A 19,758-nucleotide genomic window follows, 5' to 3' on the forward strand; every position below is an offset into this window, starting at 1 on the left:
TTTCCGGTTATGTTGACCCCATGATCGCTTTAATACGGCAGAGGGCAGTAAAGTAAAACGTGATACACACACAGTTGTTAATATTGTGGTATGTAGGCCTACACAAATTGAGGAGACTGGGAGTGGTTCCAGGCGGGTAACCATGTGGTCTGGGTACTAGCTCTAGCTCTTACAACCCAACCCATCACAATCCTGGGTATGTAGAAAACGTTCTGAGTCAGCTTGTTATTATGCTCAGTTATGCCGGCCTTGGTCAGGGACAGGCTTTGATCACAAACCTGGAGAAAGTTGTGATATGATTCGTTTGTTCAGACCTCCATCAGTGCATGTATCCCTTCCCAATGGTGCGGATCCAGGGAGTTGAGTGTCAGTCCCCCATTGCCCTTTTTTTTTTAATCCATTTATTTATTTATTTTTATTTTAGAGGCCATCTAAAGGTTGGAAGACCTCCTAAAGCATAAACCACGTAGGGTTTCATTTTGTGTCCGCGGTTGAGGACAAACAAAGATATTGCGGGTGACTTCCACAACGGCGACAACTACAAAATGTAGCGCACCCCCCCCAAATAATAAGTACTATACCCAGTACAAAAAAAATCCTGCATCCATTCCATCAGCAGTTGAAAAGAATCATGTTAGTCGGGACTTTGTTTTGCTTGTAGCGATGCGAGATCGACGTGAACAATTCATAGTTTCAATTTCAAGCGCATCTCTGACCAGATGAATCTCCGTTGCTAGGAAAATTGCGCCCTCTCTTAGTCAGGCCTGGGTTCCTAGGCTTATACTGACGACAAGGGCTGCCTGCGATACGTATTCCTGTTTAAGGTAGTTTGCTGCCAGAGCAAAAGCTCCCAGTGTAGTTTGAGCCAACAGTGGTATAGTTCACTCTCACGCCATGTTTCTTGTACTCAAATCAGACTTGAGCACGTTACGTTGGATACAATAACAAGACGCTAAACTAACCCCCTTCTACCTCTGTCGTGTCATCTTGAGTATCTCAATACAATGTTCGAAAAGTATGGCGCGGGGCCTGGGCGCCACATTACACTGCTTCCAAAAACAGATCTCGAAGAAGGATCTGTTATATCCTGTACAGGGGAACTTTGAAAAATATTTCTCGTTGAAATGAAATAAATAAATAAAATTAATAACTCACTTTGGAAATATATATATGATGGCACCACAGGGCTTTAGTACATCAGAGTTAAGGCGCCTTTCCGTATGCGCGTCAACACCTGCCCCAGCGTTGCGTATCCGTCAAAATCGCTCCTGGAGTGAAATTGACGACCGAAAGCAACGCACACGTATGAACGCATCGTGTACGCAGCGCACCCAAAAACACACATACAGAAAGACGCTAAATAAGTATGTTCTGCAGTCGTCAGCGCAGGTCCATTTCCTACGCATTAAAATCAGGTAACCAGTACACAATCTACAACTGCTCAGTGAGTCGATGGCCCAATTCAGAAATCATTTTTCTTGTAGGGTTATTAACGGGCAACCTGACGTAAAAGAACTATAAAATGCCAATGACAAACAACTAATTCTTTTTTTTAACTTTATGTCAATTTGAAGCGGTTTTTCTATATGTACGTATATGGTGTAATCACCATGGTGGTATGGTAAAAACTGGCAGGCAATACGACAATTCCGTGTCCGAACTATATCAAACATTCCGACCTTTAGTGGAAAATGGGCGTCACGTACCCGACATGATCCTGTTGTGAAGGTCCAGATCTGATATTGTTCGGGACCTCACGGCAATGAATCATGCTGTAGTGGCAAAAATGATTCTGTGTTTTGATTTTTCAATCATCTTTGAAGGGCATGATTGTGAACCCACAAAGATTTTGGGGGGCAAAATCATTTCTGTTTCTAAATTACCCACACATAAACAGTGGCAGTTATTAGTGTTAATCTTTCTTGAGGGCGATCCTAAGACAAGACAGCGTTCCAGAGACGATGCGCTATTCCAGACATCCAACTCTAGGAGTGATCTACAGAACAATACGTGGTGCTGTGGTGGTGTGTTCCAAGTAACTTTACAACCATTAGTTGTAGAGGTTTGAATTTAGGCATGGATAGTTAGATCATGGTTATTTTTGTTTTAAGCTGTAATGTTGCTATACAGAATCTAAACAGGCGCTTTTTCAACACCAAAAACTGCATGCTTAAGCCATATCCTTGGGGAAAGGAGTCAGACAGAGGGTACGTTGTTCAATGGTTTACATTTATACACGCTCGCTGTTGTGCTTATTGACATAGACATCGCCACCCTAGCAACAAAAGCTTTTAACCCTAAGTAACAATAATGCCATTGTGTCCATTTGTTAATTAACTTTCTGGACTTCCAAGTGTGTAACCGAACAATGGTTCGGCACGAAAACGTTTAAGTTTACATTCTTAAAACGTCCTGGCAACAAAGTTATCATCACTGCACCTTCTTGCGTTCAAATGTGCAAATTTTGGAATCAGGAAACCGCGACTGTTTCGAAATTCACGTATATAGCTTCAACCGGGAAGCTATATATGTACATGACATATAACATGACATGTTTTCATTTGTCAATTTCTACGTCACTCTGCATTCCGTTAAAAGATTTGAGCTCACTCTGTTCTGTCAGCAAATTAGCGAGGTGGCTTGAAATCCACAACCAACTTCAAAGTTTTGGTAGACATCGGTATTTTCATGGAGTGCCCCTTATCATTGAAACCTGTGAGTTAATAATTCATCATAATCGATTCTGTCTCCGTGCGTATTTTAATTCCATAACAAACAACTAGTTCTCGCAGATTTACTATAAATTATTGAGTGACTGGTTGATTCTGACCACAGTCTGTCGGTTGGACGACTCAGCAAGTTGACGTACAGTGCTACACGTTGTGCCTGTAAGTAAATGGTATATACAATGTACATAAGTATATGAAGCCAATAAATTTTGTCAAAAAAGATATATTGGTTGATATTCGGTTACCGATTAGGATCTAATACTAAGTAAATGTTTTACGTAACACGGAAAAATGTCCAACTTTTAATGTTGGGTAAAAATATTAATGATAAAAACAGTCAAATTATACCAAATTTAAAGTTTACCTTTTTCAATTGCACGGTTCGTTTTTCAAAGGGCAATAAAACTTTTGTAATTGCATCAAAGTTCATTTTTTTAAACGGCATGGTGCTTTTTCCGAACGGCGGAGTTCACCTTTCAACTTCTGTGACTCACTTTTCAACGGAGTGGTTACTTTAAAAGACAACAATGGCCATTTCAAACGTTGTGATTTAACTCGTCAGAAGCCTTACCATGAGTTCTTAAATACTGCACTCCTCCCAGCTAATAGAACTGAAAGATTGTCTTCAGTTCTGCGTCAATAAGAAGGGGTGATGAGCATAATTCCCCTAAACAGACTTTCTCTCTTTTTCCTTATCATTTAAATTCCGAAGCGTCAACAACATCAGCGGCAATGGGTTGGTGTGATGTTAAACCCAAGAAAGCTATGTTGTTAAATGGCATTGCCAAGCAGTAATTGGTGGACAGTCTTTTTATCTACCAATTAAATCTACCAATTGGTCAATTGACGGTTACATGAATTTGCATGCATGAGATTGGCTCTCTTATTAGAGTGACTGTAAGCCAATATCACACACACTGAACATGTTTTGAGCTGGAGTGAGTCACGCGTTTACTTTAAGACCCGGTATGTACTTTAGAGGCTGAGTAAGCCAGTTTTTTTAACGGCCTGGTCACTACAGAACAAAGCGCACAGAGTGTATACGGGGGCCGGGTATGGCAACTTGAAAGGACAGCGATAAGGACAAACGCCTGCACTGCGCTAATTATTATGACCGTGTAGGCCTTTAGGGTGCACCACTACAAATAACTTCCCATAGATAGCAATGATAAATCCCCACACTTCACAAATATTTTAAAAAACTTACAACTCTCAATGGTGTTCAGGCTGCACAGAAAAAAAAATGATGTTCCACATGTCCTCTTTAATTTTCCTTTCAATTTTCGGGGGGTTGACCAATGAATTTTTGAGAAATTTTCACTAGAAGCAGACCACCCCTAAAATGAACAAAATGTCCCTGTCCAGAAAAGTAGCCATTTTGAAAAACCATCCCTCTGCAAAATGGCTCAAATAGTGCCACTTTCGGACCCGATTTCATCCAAATTGCTCAGAATTGAAAGCCCCGAGTCCGGCCCAGAGGTTCAGTCTCATATTTCTTCAATTCCATGGCTCTCAGGACCCTCTAATATAGAATATTTTGAGGGTATAACCTTTATTAATTAATAAGCTCGGCGGACATTATTTCTGGCTTAAATACAAGGGTTTACCCTTATGCGCCAAACGCTCATATGAGGAGCCCACATGCATGACATGCGGCGTGTTAGTCGCCCCATGCTATAGGCAGACGATGCAGGCGTTTCACAATAGTGCGCCTTCAAGATTTTGCAACGCGTTGCCCAATCACAAAATGCGCGAAAAATGTCGACTCAATGCGTGTTCTGAAAGGGTCGACAGATTTCGCGCGTTCTGATCGGCCAACGCATAGCAAACTCGAGGAGGTGCACTATTGTAAATAGCCCAAATTATTGCTTGGTCAGGAAAAAGAAGAACAAAGACAAACAAAAAAATTTCCTATTTTCTTCATCGACACTGAACCCATACACCAATTCTTTCCGGAAGACCACATGGCAGCCTAGGCCTAGGCAATATACGCTGTGCCGAACTCAATTCAATTTTTAACGTTCGGTACGGCAACAGTACAGCGTTTAGCGCGATTCAGCTCGGCAAATTGAATTCGGCACGGCAAGCGATTTAATTCGAAAGGGTAAGCTGTGCTTTGTTCGATCCAAAATGGCAGTGGCACGACGTCAAGTCTTGTCCTTACTGAGTTGTGTTCTTGGAGTCAACCTCATTATTGCCAACATGCGTTGTGGCCAAAACAGAGATGAATTTCTATTTCTCTATCCGCTCCGAGCGGAACAAAAGAGGGCGTGTTTTTTTTTAGTACTCACCATTGACATAATAACCTTGTTTGTGCACAAAATGCGCGGCCGAACAATGGCGGCGCTTCAGGAGGGTAATATGATGCTGTATGTTGAGCATTTCCGGTCAACATAACCTTTTTTCTCATAGGATGATGGCTAAGCCCTCGGCCTCCCTCCCGGTAACAAGCCAACAATAAACAGAAAATGCAAGAATATCATTTCCGGAAACAACTGACCATTAACTAGCCCACTCGAAAACGATAATTTTAACCTGTTTTTGTGTGTGTTTGTTTTTAATTTATTTTTATACACCTATTGTCTACGGTCTCACGTTAGAGATTTGAGAATTCCACCAGGACATGCAATATGTTTTGTCAGTAAATATTATGTCCAAACTGCCTATGTGTGTTTTTCCGTCCGGTTTCGATGAGCCAAGACTGAAAAAATTATCAATAAATTGATTTTAATTTACACACCCTCAGGAAAATTACTAAATAAAATTCATTCATATTGTGGCGCCGCGCCCCTCCGACGAAGGCGAGGGCGCCCTCCTCCTCGAGGCGCGGTGCGTCGGACGGCACGCCGGAGAGTCCCTGAGCGGCTAGGGACGAGTCCGTTGGGACCGAAGTATACCGTCCCCCAAGAAAGTTGGTCTTCGTCGAGATGATGGCTAATCTGATTGGTCGAAACTTAATGACGTAACCCGGACAGACCTGACTCGAAATAAACTTCGCCTGGACTCCTGACTTATATACAACAATTCACAAGCGGCTGGTTTATTCATCAACACACTCAACCAATACACCAGTAGAGGGCGCTATTGACGGGGAAACTGCGTGATTATACGTGACCGGACTTCGCCCAGAGCAGTGAACACCACAATTAATTGCGGGCATCCAGTGCCAAATCAGGGACTTTAGCAAGTCTACGGGGCTTATTGTCAGGGCTGTGCTACACGCAACTCACGTCACGAGATAGCAATGCGCCCTTGCATCGACCGCAAGCTCCTATCAGGAACTATACCGCACCACCAATCAACCCCTCAACCTACCGAGCCCCTCAACAGCACACGCACCACTCGGACTTAGGCACAGTCACACTAGGCTAGGTGACTTTAACCCTCGCACAGGATTCTCGACCCTTACCTCAGGATCAGCCCTTTATCAGGACCACTAAGCGTAGCCTACGCGTGCCTTTTATAGCTTTCGCGCTGCTCTGACCACGCCCGCGCACGTGCTCACGTGACTAAGCAGTGACTTCCGCTGCCCTATCGCACAACGCACAAGGCGGAGCCTATGCGCCGTGCTTGCTTAACACACAGCTATGCGCGCCTAACATCTGCCTCTGTTACTGGGCAGAGCGCCATCTATATCTTTGCACCGTGCCTAGTGACTAGCGCCCTCTGTCGCGTCACAATATGTTTAGTAAATGTTATTGAAAACCAACATGCGGCATACGGAAGTGTGAGAATCTTTTCTGTGAGCACAAAGTGAGCGCAGCTTTAAATAAGCCACCAAACTAAGTTACTGCCGTTTTTAATTAGACACTTATTAGCTTAAAAAGTTGAGTTCACAACCTGACTTAAAGATTTACATTTAACAATTACTTTCCGGCATAAAAAAGTCACCCTTTAACCGAGAACGAATAATTTTGTTATGTAGACTAAGTTTCTTTCATTGCGTTGACTTTGAATTCCGTTGTTTGTAACTTCATTCAACAGAAACGTCAGCACTCTGCTTCTCACTTTGGTTTCATCTCTGCCCCGAAGAAGAATTCTGTCACTCATATCACACTGTCTGTCACACGATTTGGGTTCAGTGCGTCTTTAGAACCGACAAGCGCAAATCATGACTATCTGGGAGATTTTTCCGGTGAAATCTGGAGTAAATAAATGACAAATTAGTCATTCAGTTTTTGAAACCACTTTTGCCAATAAGTAACATTTCAGACAGTCCCAACTTCAAGATAGTGAAGTTTCATACACAAAGCCTGATAGGCTGGATAGACTGTCATAAATTTCTTCCCAGGCCTATACATTATAAAGTACAACTTGAGAAACTTTCTGAAAGTAAAAAAAAAGTGCAACTCACATTTCTTTCTGTTCCTTCTCCTAAACATGACGTTGACCTCCGGTAAATCACTGCTGCGTACACCTCAACCATTTTTCTTTCCAAATTTATCCATTCTAAGTGCAGAATTCAGTTTTTATTGGAAATCTGACGATTGAAGCAACCGGTTTTTGAAAAACGCCATTTGAAAGTGTACGCAACGAAATTCGCAACGCTTGTTATTTACCCTCCTGAAAATGCGCATACTTTTTGGACGCGATGTCCTTTCCAGTCTATAAAATGGAGATCAATGGTCAAATTACACTATTTAACCAAAGATCGTATAGCACCGCGCTATACAATTTTTTACTATAACCGTGATTTTGAGAAGTATGGGCAAACAATGAGCGAAGCGACGGATGGCAGCGCGTCCAGTGCGCATTACGCGCAACGCACTTACATGGCCTGTATTTGTTTACATGTGCTCCCAAATTATGTTCTCATTTTTGATCTTGGGTACTGCTATTAATCATCTTTTCAAATGTTGCAACCGCATTGTTTTGAATTCCTATGGGCCAGATTAAGTAAATAGAGGATTTTTTTCAATAAAAAAAAATGGCTTCATATAATTCTATGGCTGGAATTCTTCAACTATACATAAATTTCCTATACCGAGGGGCGAATTTGCCCATAGTTTTGATTTTAGTCGGGCGCCGCGTAGATCACCAAAAAACCCTGCAGTTTTGAATCGGATCAGGCGGTCTATACGTTTATGGGTGGCTACTAAAAAACACGCCCTCTGTTGTTCTGCTCAGAGCGGATAGAGACTTACTTTTGTTTTCTTAGGAGTTCGTGCAAACTGAAAACCCGCACAAAAACATTCGAATATTTTAATTATTTCGGCATGCTTGCTCTCTCACCTTGACAATTGGCCTATGGACAAATGTTTAGGATTTATCTGTAAGTTTACCACTGACATGTCCGGTAAACACTGTCTAATATCCAATAACACACACCGCTCCAGTGTGTATTCTTATATCAGCTGATAAGAAGACAATTTGTGATGTCAATAGTTTTATAGTTCAAACTCAGAGGGCCTGGACAGTTCAAGACTGACTGATTTCCAACGTAAAATCAAATTGCTAAATATTGTTTCTACTATTACTTATTAAAACGTGTTTAATAATTAAACTTAATGAAACATTTTGCAAAACGGGCGTGAAAACAAAAATATAGATATAAAGTGTGATTCGATGTTACTTTTACTTACATCTTTAATTTTTTTTTAAAGATGGAAGTAAGTGTGTTCATTTCTTTAATAAAGACTAACTGGAAGGCAAAGACACAGACCATCCCTGCCCTCATTGGACATTACCGGGTGGATGGGGTCAGGCTAGGTTGAGTTTGGTTTGGTAAGATTTGCTTGAGGGAGGAAGAACTGAACAAAGGCTCGTTTCAAACAACTTCATATTCACCTCTTTGTTTGTTTGTTTGTTTGTTTGTTGGGGTGTTTGTTTGTTTGTTTGTTTGTTTGTTTGTTTGTTTGTTTGTTTGTTTGTTTATTGCAATACGCAGTATGAACGCAATTCATTTCGTACTTACTGATATTGTTAGAATAAATCTGAGACTACTAACACTTGTTTTATAAATTGCTACAAAGTAAAAGAGTTTTTTCTTAAGTTCTATGTTTTCTTAAATTCGTTGCTTAAATATGTTTGAAAAGTACAACATGTCGCATATATAAGCTGACATATTGGGCGTTTTGTTAGCCTTTTTAATCCAACCAGTGTTTCAATAAATCACACATCTTCATGTAGTTATCTCCTGACTGATGAACTGTACTGGGGTCGATTTTACAACTCGCTGTTCAGTTTGGACGACAGACAACGCATCGTGGTTATAATACCACAGGATTTTCAAGAAATTTACGACGGTCTGAATGTCTCAAAAGTACAGGTTAAGACATCGTAAATCACCTTGAATGGTGTCATCCTACCACGAGGACAGCCATTTAAGACAAAACTAAGAACAATTCCCGTCAAAAGTCTTAAACTTTGACGGTTAAATTGTTTTTAATGTAACCATTGTAAGGTTTCGAATTTCATACAAAATTACAATGAGATAAGGGAAAAGTGTTTGAAACATAATGATTGCAAGAACAAACTATAAGATGCTTATTTTCAAGCCGTCATGACACACATCACAATTTGTTTTGTGATTCCGAATATCTTTAAAAAATCCGTATTGTTCAAGAACTAAATTGTATGAAACAGTCGTCGCATTATGCTATAAATGTTCTTATGACGCATCGCACGTGTACAGCGATATCCTTCTTACAACCCATCGCCTGCAGTTATCCACCCAAATTCTATTAGGGATTTAAAGGCACAATAAATTTTCAGAAGCAATCTTTGTCAAACAAATGCACTGGAGCTACAAGATAAATTCTGTGTTTCAGCAAATCATCACGATCGTTTGTGACAGAAGGTAGACGGATTTTTAAAAGGGTATACCAGTATTAGCATAATTAGGGGACTTTCCGTTACTTCACAACCCTTAAGATCAAACTAGCGTTGTGCAGTATATATACATGGTTCTGACGGACATGCATAAATATGATTATTGTTCCATATTTAAAAGGCCTGCAACTGTATAGAATTCAATTTCGAATTTGCAGCATGCATTTAATTTTGTTAATTTTTTTGCGGCAATGTAAATGTACTCTAGTGTAGCTAGCAAGAGCCCTCTAGTTGAAAACAAGTAAGTTTATCACATGCACGTCAGTTTAAAAACAAGTGCTTAAACTTGGATATCTGCAATATTCATCACCATCATTTCTCTTCTGTTTTTTAATTTTATGGCGCCCTTGTCATCGCCATCTGTTGTTTTATTCTTAACATCATTCCTTCAACCCTACATTAATGTATACAGTTCTTCTTGAAAAAATTCAGTTCCAAAAATTACAAGAATACTTGTCCATTAAACAATGCAGTTGACCATATCGTTGTCAGTGGAGCTTGGTCAAACTCAAATGCTCTTCGCTGCCGGGAAAACATTTCTACACATTTGTTTAAAAATCAGACCTCTGCGACAAATCTTAGAAAATGGAAAATACACGGAATCCTTCTCGTCTAAGCTACTTGGTAGTTGGTAAGTGGTGCTGTTTCCTCGGAACGAGGTCTGCATGTTGCATAATTACCGGGCCGTTGAGCCTGTTAAAAAACAAACACAAAAACAGGGGCCGCTTGATTAATGGAATAAACAAGTGACCAACATTTACAGATACAATGATGAATATTTTCGATCTTCTGTCATTCTGGTTTTCAGACAAAAAAACCTCCTGATAGCATAAGTGTGGACTTGGGTTGGTTTGTTTTGCAGCATTAAATACACATTTTATATCACCGTCAATATGAGAAGTTTTCAGGGAAAAACATTAAATTTATCTGTAATTCATTTATTAGAGACGTATGTTATGCTGCCAAGACATGTGATGAAATATTCCTGTATCATTCATATTCATGTTTCCCATGTACGCTATAACAAAGTATTAAGTCAATGGTAACGGTAGCTTTAAGAAAGTGAACTGCTTGGAAATCAGTGGTTTCAAATATCCAAATACTGATCGAGATCTAGGGCGGTTATAAAGAGCCTACACAGGAATTCAGTGTGGTCATCTTTTTGGGATACTGCAGTAGTCGCCGCACAAATTTGCGATGAAGTTTTTGCCCTGAAATGTTTTCTAACTATATGATCATTAGCATATAGGGTTTCCCTATTAGCTTGTCCAGTAGCTTATCCAGGTTTTTTTTTTTTGGGGGGGGGGTTTCTGAAATCATGTTTCTATTTTTTGTTTATCTTTTAAGATAAGTAGCTCTATGGCCAGACAAAAACCAGAAGGGCATTGTCCACACCAAAAAACAATTCCACGTAAACAATTCCACAGCAAGCAGCTTGTGGATAGACTGCGGAATAGGCATTTTAATTGCATACCGGTCCTGGCCCGTAGTACGCAGGTCTGTTCCTGCCATTGCTCTTCACGCAGCAGCACTGCAATTTAAAGAAGAAAACATTGTTCTCACACGTGTTGCAAAGTTGCTGTGTACAAGGTCACATTTGGCAGAGTTGTTAGAGGCATTCTAATCTACCCCGATATCAGTTTAATGATACTCCTTGTAACTTCACCTTTGTTTCACCTGCGAATTATCTGCCCAACAAATAGTAATAGTTTTAAATCAATTCCGTTGATATTTCCATGTCAAATAACAAAGGTCAGATGGAACAGGGACCGTGAAATGTCACACTTCTGGACCCCTAATTTCTGGAATTACCCACCGTTAGTAATTGAAAAAAATCTCATGTAGGGTAGCGAGAAAATATAACCCACTGTAGATTCGTCAATTGTCATTTAAAGCATTCTACACAAGTTGTGGAGGGATTTCTCAGTCCAAATCATGGGATGGTTAAAACCGGCACAGGGGAATCGATTGGGACGCGTTTAGGTTTCGAAATTAATCTTTTAATTTCAAGCTGCATCTCATTTAACAGCGAGAGGATATCATCATTTCCGTGGACTAAAGTTAATCACCTTGTCTCGTGGTTAAATTAGTATAGGGTGGGTCAACTGTTTGACCATCAGATATATAGGAATAGTTGGTTACGGAGATTTTCCATCTAGGGCCTATTGATAGCTCACCACACACAAGGAGACGACCAGACTGATTAACAGGGCAACTGCGGCAGTGATGCTTGGCACTATCCATTCCCTCGCAGCCAATGGTTTGTCTGTTACAGAAAGAAAGGTGTATTTAGTTGTGGAGCATAGGTCTGCAATGAATTCCTGATGAGTACAAAAAGTAAACTTTTTGTGAAATCCCTATTTGTATTTCATTTGTTAAACATCTTGTAACTACATGTACATACCAAAAAGAGACTGCACTTTTAAGATGGATTGCTTAGTCACAATGCAGGAAGGTCTGCATATGTGTTAAATCCCTCTACTTACATGATGTGCCTTTGTGAGAAGGTTACTTAGACAAAATCAATATCAACCTTTGCAACACTTACCACAGGTATTATAGCACTCTATATCTCCATTGAGACACTGACTGTGGATAAAAATCAAATTTTAATATCATTTTATAAACGGCGGGCCTCAAAATAGGTAAAGACTTTGAGTATTTTAAATAGGTATGACAACATTCCAGAGTAGTCAGAATCATCGGGTCTAGTATCCAGACTAGGGGCAACAGTCAATTCCGTGAGGTACATGCCTTGGATGTACCATATAGAGTACACTGACGTAAAAGCAGGGAACAGAAAACACTCTGCTTTACGTGAATTTTCTGTCCTTGGACGATGCACACATCTGAACGTTGTGGAACTAGTTCGGCTTTTATTCGCCAGTGGAGGCGGGCACAAAGTAACATTATCAATTTAGGCGCTGATGGGGCCTACCATTTTTGGAAATGTCTGTAGGTGTACCCTTTCCCTTTTTGTCCCTTCATTGTTTTGTTTTGCTTTGTTTTTAGTGGAAAAATACTAGGCCTATAAGCACTCCGAAATTTGCACGTAGGCCTATCAGTTTTCATCATACACTCACACCCCCTGGTCTCTGAATTCACTGGCAACAAAATTGGAATTGCTGATTGAAAACTGAAGCGCAAACCAATCAAAATTTGGAATCTTTCAGAGAATATGACCAGAAAATGGGGATTGTTGAAAAGAATCTCATGTATCTGTAATTCCAAAGTACTAAACTGTTGTCGACAGCAGAGTGCAAGTGCAATACAAGCGTGACGCATAGTACTACCAGCACGTTTTTGTTTTTTGTTTTTTGTTCTTTCAGTTGATATTTAGAGCACTTGGCGGACTCATCTCGGTCTCGGTCCCTCTTGAAGGTGTTGGTGGCGGTCTCGAAACTTCTGGTGTCGGTCTTGGTCTCGGACTAACCGGTCTCGACTACAACACTACAACCCAACCGTGTTAAATCATATTAATAACGATATTTATGCCTTTTCTGGTTTTCCATGTATGCTCCTCAACCCTCGCTTTCGACCTCTTCAGTTTGTATTTGTGGCCGAAGGGGGGGGGACTCAGGTGTTCCAGGGAAATAAGTGGTTGCTTGCCCAAGAAAAACATTCGGCGACAAATTGTCGGTGGAAAAGGAAAAGAGCTTGGGAAAATATAGAACGAGGAAATCGGATGGAAAATCGCCAGATTCCAGAATGAGAACCCCGTTTATGTGGTTTGTCAACCCGTGAATAATGGGTGCCCCCCCTTTACTGTGAGGAGAGGCAAGCCTCCTTCCTGGCGACAAGTACATGTACTTGTGTCAGCGGAATAGCACTGGTTTAAAAAGTGGCCCACTTTCATGTAAATCAGCTCCGTCTTTGTATACAGAAGGGGCCACTGAGGGAGGATTTTGTAACACACTGTGCCATTGATAAGTCAATTGTGGCAAATTGGAAAAACTGATCAACTCAAATAAACAATTAACTTACCAAATCGTACATCCATCGTACCAAGGGGTGAAAATCTGGTTGTTTTGATAGTAATCACTCTCATAAACTGCTCCAAAGTAACACCCTCCAACTACGGAAAACAATGTAGTGAACCGCTACTCAATTTTCAAAATAAACCGACAAATATAATTTACAAGTCTAGCACGTACAAACAAGCCTGAGAATAGGGGTGCTGAGTGGTAATTGTGCCGAGATATGCTTCAAATGTTGAAGCTCACAACCCCTTTTTGTGTTAGATGCTGTGTGGTAAACATCAGCTCAGAAATGATGCTTATCCGCCCCGAGTGGGATCAATGAGGGCGCGGTTTTTCTTGTAATGGAGCCTCCTTCAGTGGGAACAAACGACTTTGAAATGCCGACCCCGGCAAGCTCGGTGGTCGAGTGGTTAAGACGTCTGCACTAGTAAGCAGGAGGTCGTGGGTTCGAGTCCCACCCGAGTAAGCTTGTGGCTTTTTCGCAAGCTCTCGGACAAGCACTGAGCATACAGTGTTTATTACTAATATATACGTTGGGTAAGGGCAAACCCCGTTATTTGAAGGAAGTAGGCTGTTAACATGCTTGTACATGAAAATCCCCGTGTGAAGTTTGTTGATATCAGATAAAGTTAATATAAGAGAGGTGCTGTATGATTCCAAGGATGTGAAAGGTGTATGTTCTAAGGGCCCGTTTACGAAGTCATTGGTTAATCCTTCAAGGCAATACGTGTCACTGTCGGACGATTAAAAAAAATTCGAATGTAGCTTTGAGCTCATTCAACACGACGTTGGGGAGGGGGAAAAAACGAAAAGCCTTGCTTATGGTTCCGACATCCTTACCTTTATTTGCTGTCATTCTTTTCTTAGGGTTTTGGTGTTGATACACACCGATTTCTTTCTTTCCCACTCACCTATGAAGTATTCTTGGTAAAAAAAAAAGTCCATCGGGGGGCCAAGTTTCACCCTCCCCCTTTCCCCCCCCCCACCCCCCGGCTATACCCCTTCCTAAAGCTAAATGTCGGTTCATACTTCATGCGAAAGCAAACACAGACGCGGATCAAACATTTGCGCTGCGAATTCACAAAAGTTGAATACATTTCAACTCGGCGAAACGTCCCTGCAAATCTGTCATGACGTCAAATTCGCTTCTCTTTCGTTCGCCAGTAGTACACCTATGAACCGGCCTTTACACATATGACCCACCATATACAGCTTGCTTGCACTCAGTACATCTGGACCCTTGCGACTCGGACGTTGACTCCAAGACACAGCAAATTTCTCCGTCGCTGCAGTCTTGGTCCGCATTGCAAGCGTATGTACAAGTCACGTCATCTTGGTGCGTGTATCTTTCGAAGCCACTTGGGCAAAAACCGTCTACAAGATGGAAGAAATGACTGTCAAGTTTATTTTCCACTGAGCTCGTTTAAACAACTTCCCCATCTCGTAGATACAGCTTTACACGAGATAGGAAATCATTAGAATAATACAAGCAGCCGTTTAATAGGGATAGTAAGTCACGGTCGGCGGATGTCCCCATACAATAAAACCATTGAATAGCTCCATGATAAAACTGACCAGAGTGAAATAACTTATTATTCTCGCAGTTCCTTCAATCGAGATTCAATCAATTACACCAAGAAGACTGAAATGTTAGTTGAATGAAATTATGTGCCTTTTTATTCTTGTTGTGAAAACACAGGCAAGCACAGGAAAGCTTCGACTGTTAAGGAAACTCACATGTCCACCTCGGCATGTAGTTGAACTTCATGAGGAAAGATATGGCTACATATCATTCATGAACAGAGAACTTCTTAGGAAAAGTTAATCAAAAGTGTCATTGCACTTAAATTACAGCTTCGGTACTTGCCAGTAGGAAAGTGAAAAACAACTTAAAATTCTTAAGCTATTCCTCAATAGAGAGAACCCAGTAGTTCAAGGATTTGCAAAATGCACATTACAGGTTTTCAAAAGAACGTGATTTTTCCGAGCCTTTGCGATGACGCAGGACCTCAAAGGCATGCACTCAATTTTGTAATGGAACAGGGAATTAGTTATCCAATACCAAAATATTGTAGTTTAGCCATCGTTTCAAAGAGATTACTTTTTCAAAAGCACCCCAATTCCCTCAACCCTAAATACCCCCAAAATTGTTTAAAGCTGTCAGCTTTAAAGTCACTCGATATTCTCATCGAGTCCATATATTTTGCAAGATTTCTTGAATGTTGAAGAGTTTATCGGTTTTCTGGTTATTTCCGGGAATGCTCATTTTTTCGGGCTAGTGTAAGGCTAAGTCCCTGATGTCATCAGTCTAGTCAGTCCCTGATGTCATCGTCTAGAAAACAATTTCAACAGGCATAAATGCATTGTTGAAACAAGAAAGTCAACGTCTGTTGTAATTCATTTTAATCCACACATCAAATCATTTATGGATGTCCAATGTGAATTAACAACAAAACTGATTTATGTGTAATATTGGTATGTTTATTTGTCATGCAACCCCCCCCCCCTTCGATTTTGTTACAATTCAAATTCCTTAATCTAGACCGAGGCACGAAAACACACTAACCGACTTGTAGTCTGGACTATTAAAATAACGTCTGGGTGCGAGGCAACCGCACGAAGCAAGCTGTCCTGCTGCATGCATTCCTGCCAGGCTAGCCCGATAGGAAACCCAACTTGAATAAAGGATACTGTATAATTGTGCCTCAGTAGAGATTTTTTTAAGGGAAGTCAAGTCCAACATTTCAACAATCCGAGGCATGAGGACTAATCTCCTCCCAAGAACCATTTCCCCATAGGAAAGTGCATGGGTATCTGCGGAGTTGTGCAACAGAAGGACAAGCAGCACGGCTTGGCCGTCGTGCCTGTGTACATGTACATTATGCCTATAGCTTGTACATAATGCATGTCGCAACACAGCAGTGGGTGTCATTATGTACATGTACAAATACGCACAGTCGCATTCCACTCGCCCGGGCTGATACATTAAAGCGTAGATGTAGCTAGCTGCAATGAATTTGCTTTGACATAATTTTTTGGCAACTTCGTTAGTCTTCTGCAATTTATGAGAACTATTTTACATTCTTATTTGGTTAAATGTTTTGAAAAGGGCACTTTTTGAAACGTTTAAAATTATCCATGCTGCATGTGATGTCTTCCTGGCCGGAAGACATTGGTTTTTCTGTTCAAATTGTGAACCAAGAATTTACTTACGGAAAATTCTGAGAATGGGATTGATGCTTGCCTATTGCTATACGGGTAAACAACAATGAATAAACAAAGAAGAAAAATCAGTCCAGCAAAATCTACAAAAATGCACAATATTTTTGTGTACAAAGCAATGTAACATTGAGGCTGTCTTCCTTGGATGACATCACAGTTTTGTACATAAATATGGAAATATTCATTAACGGTACCAAAAATGCAGTGAAATGAACTTTGAAATTGCGGAACAAAAATGTATCTGCTCGAATAGAGGCAACTATTTTGAATTGAGTGAATGCATCTCTAATCGATCTCGAAACTGCCCATGTGCTGGCCCAATGAAATGGCTAATGTTATTGAATTATTGCCGGTGGGATTTTCTTTTCCGTTTGGCGAATGTTCCTCTTGTACGCGGTGCGCGCTATACGATCTTTCATCCGGCACGTCCGGGTCACATCATTACTTCTAGTTCTGCTGCACCCCGACAGAAACACACCTCTGTCGGCATGGCCATCAGTAATCAAGTCACACGAAATATTCTTTAGAGCAGAATTTATTGTTTTACGCGGAATGTTTTTCTTTATTTCATGTATCCTTAAAATCTGTCTAAAGTGTTCTGTACGTGCAATTTTTGGCCCATTAAACTCGTGGCGGCCATTTTGTACAAGTTGAAGAAGTAGTGAGGAAGTTGAGGAAGTAGCAGAGATGTCAATCGCATGAAATCGGTATGAACTTTATCCTCAAACTCGGAAACTCGGGTGGTTACACACGAAAAATAGCACGAATCCGCTTCACGTAAGTATAGGCATGAGTGCATACATGCATGCTTACTGAAGCTAATGTGACAACATAAGACCTGCATGATTTCAAATTATAAGAAACATGCTGCAACGGTACCCAGGCTGTATCACTTACGGTTTTCGCCATGTGATGTGCCGATATATATCGCAAGGAAAATGACGAGTTCAAGTTGGAATTTCTCTAGTCGTTTCATATTCCTCGTCTTCGAGATGTGGATGAGGAATCTCTGATCAAGCCAGTGAAAGCACAGTCGCCAGGATCAGAAAACAACCCAAATGTGTTTTGCCTTGCATCGGCGATTGTAAATGTCTCACTTCCGCAAGGGGGATGCCAAGCGAGGCACGTGCAAAAATGAATATCTAGCGGCTTTCCTCATTGGTCGGCAGTGATGTCATCGTGTAAATGTAACATTCATGTGACTTATTATGCACTGAATGAAAGGGGAAAACGAACGGCATTTATGTTGTGCTTACACCGTCTACAGCGATATGTCAAAGCAGTGCTTCAGGTTGCCTGACGCTGAGTCACATGACGAGCAGCGGCGTAGCCAAGATTCTGAGCGGGAGACATTCGCAATAAACACAAACTTGTCATTTGACGAGAGTGTGTAAAACGGTCGGAATTTCACTCGTCTCGACAAGACTGTTCGGCGGACCAGTAACCTCTGACATAGCCAGGTTCTTCTACGGGGGGCAGTGATTGCCACCCTTTGCTACGGAGCCAGGCTGATCTCAGAGGGAAGAGAGGGGAAAGAGTTCCAAGGGGACAGTTGCCCCCTTGCCACATCTGATTAATATTGATGTGGCAGTTCAGGCTTTTTTATTTCATTATTATTTTTGCAACATCACAAACAGTGTCTGTTTTGAAGGTTCAGGTTGTCTGTCACCCCGTCCCGGTGGAATCATATTTTTACACCACACGCTGGGGAAACCGAAAGGAAATTTCAACCACGAGGCGTAACGATTGCTCTCCACTCAAGACTGGCAATATAACACTTTCCCGTAGGAAATTACATCATGTCTCCCCAGACAGCTGTGTAATAAAAACCGCGTCCTTTGTTTATGACGTGTACATGTTGTGTGCTTGGGGGAATTCCCCATTATAAGAACTCTTTAAATTAGTTGATTTGCACGTGACCAGGCCGGATTACGATGATCTCCACCCACGGACCACTGTAGTTCCAATGTAAAAAAAACTACATAACATTATTCACAACTGAGATATCTCTCCCATTATCCAACAGCAATAGGTCTACGATTTGCCAGGCAAGAAAACATGAATGCAGAAAACAGATATGCCTAAAGGACCGTTAAAAACTAGGAAGTGTAAACACTGTTTTGAATAGACTCGATTGTGACTGGATTCTTAACACAGTCAATGTGCTTTACGTCATAAAACGCTCAGCATATTACGCGAGCGTCATTGCGTTGTGCAAGAAACATTGACTCGTCACTCTATAGTCCTCTCAATACGGACGTTTTGGCATCATTTTCTGCAGGGAGCCCAAGGGTTCGAAATGCAATGGCTTACGATCCTTGAAAGGGATCTCCATACTGAAGGGGTCCAGGGACATGCTCTCACTGGAAAACGGAATAGGTCATCTAGGCCTGTAATCTGGCGTATTTGAACGACCTAAAAAGGCAAATCCAGCCCTTCTGTTACGTCGTTGTTTTATTAGTGAAACAGGGATGGTTACACCGAGTATAAGAAAGGGGGTTCACTCAAACCCTGACTATGACCCCCCCCCTCAGCGTAAGCCCTTGTTCTGCATGGCAGCCGCACACATAACTTCGGACAACTGAAGCCAAGGCATTCGAAGGAGAGATACTTATAAACTTTACAGTTGAAGTACCGATACATTTTCTTCTTATTAAGTGGTACAAAATTAATTCCGCCAAAAATATTCAAGCGATGTGCAATATTCAGCTTCAGTATAGTCCCCGTCCTTGCACTGGGCCTCATTCTTTAGCAAAAACATGTCAAGTTGCTCGTACGGACTTGACCGATAATGGCAAATGCGAACATTGTGTGTTCTTGAAGGGAGACGGGTTGCTCATAACAGTCACAAAGAAATGTTTGGATCTCGCATCAGCTGACAAAATCTGACTAACTTATTTAACAAAATTAAGATCCCCTGCTGTTTTATCTGTGTGTACATGTATTGACCATCTATAACAACCTTTTTCACAACCGGACTCAGACCTGGCAATTTG

General features: G+C 41.1%; 1 protein-coding gene across 2 annotated transcripts; it reads right to left on the minus strand.

Moving 5' to 3' along the window:
- Positions 1-8,549: 8,549 nt before the first annotated feature.
- LOC110978203 (uncharacterized) lies at positions 8,550-17,894 on the minus strand. Of its 2 annotated transcripts, XM_022233004.2 has the most exons (7): positions 17,660-17,894; positions 14,744-14,914; positions 13,545-13,635; positions 12,109-12,149; positions 11,738-11,826; positions 11,035-11,091; positions 8,550-10,253 (listed from the first exon to the last, which is right to left on the minus strand). In XM_022233004.2, exons 1-7 carry the CDS (start codon positions 17,736-17,738, stop codon positions 10,173-10,175), a joined length of 609 nt encoding a protein of 202 aa, XP_022088696.2. In that variant the 5' UTR covers positions 17,739-17,894; the 3' UTR covers positions 8,550-10,172. The 2 variants fall into 2 exon arrangements, with proteins under 2 accessions (XP_022088696.2, XP_022088697.2); XM_022233005.2 differs by lacking the exon at positions 14,744-14,914 and having other exon boundaries at positions 17,660-17,888.
- Positions 17,895-19,758: the final 1,864 nt, after the last annotated feature.

This window comes from Acanthaster planci, linkage group LG01, assembly GCF_054643075.1.
Source record: "Acanthaster planci isolate LZ-2023a linkage group LG01, COTS_SCS, whole genome shotgun sequence".
Lineage (NCBI taxonomy): Eukaryota > Metazoa > Echinodermata > Asteroidea > Valvatida > Acanthasteridae > Acanthaster > Acanthaster planci.

What these genes read in the sequence shown, in the direction of transcription:
- LOC110978203 (XM_022233004.2), bottom strand. Translation starts at nt 17,738, where the DNA reads ATGAAACGACTAGAGAAATTCCAACTTGAACTCGTCATTTTCCTTGCG. An exon ending in CACATCACATGGCGAAAACC is followed by an intron (nt 14,915 to 17,659) that starts GTAAGTGATACA and finishes TCCATCTTGTAG; the next exon opens with ACGGTTTTTGCCCAAGTGGC. An exon ending in TACGATGGATGTACGATTTG is followed by an intron (nt 12,150 to 13,544) that starts GTAAGTTAATTG and finishes TTTTATCCACAG; the next exon opens with TCAGTGTCTCAATGGAGATA.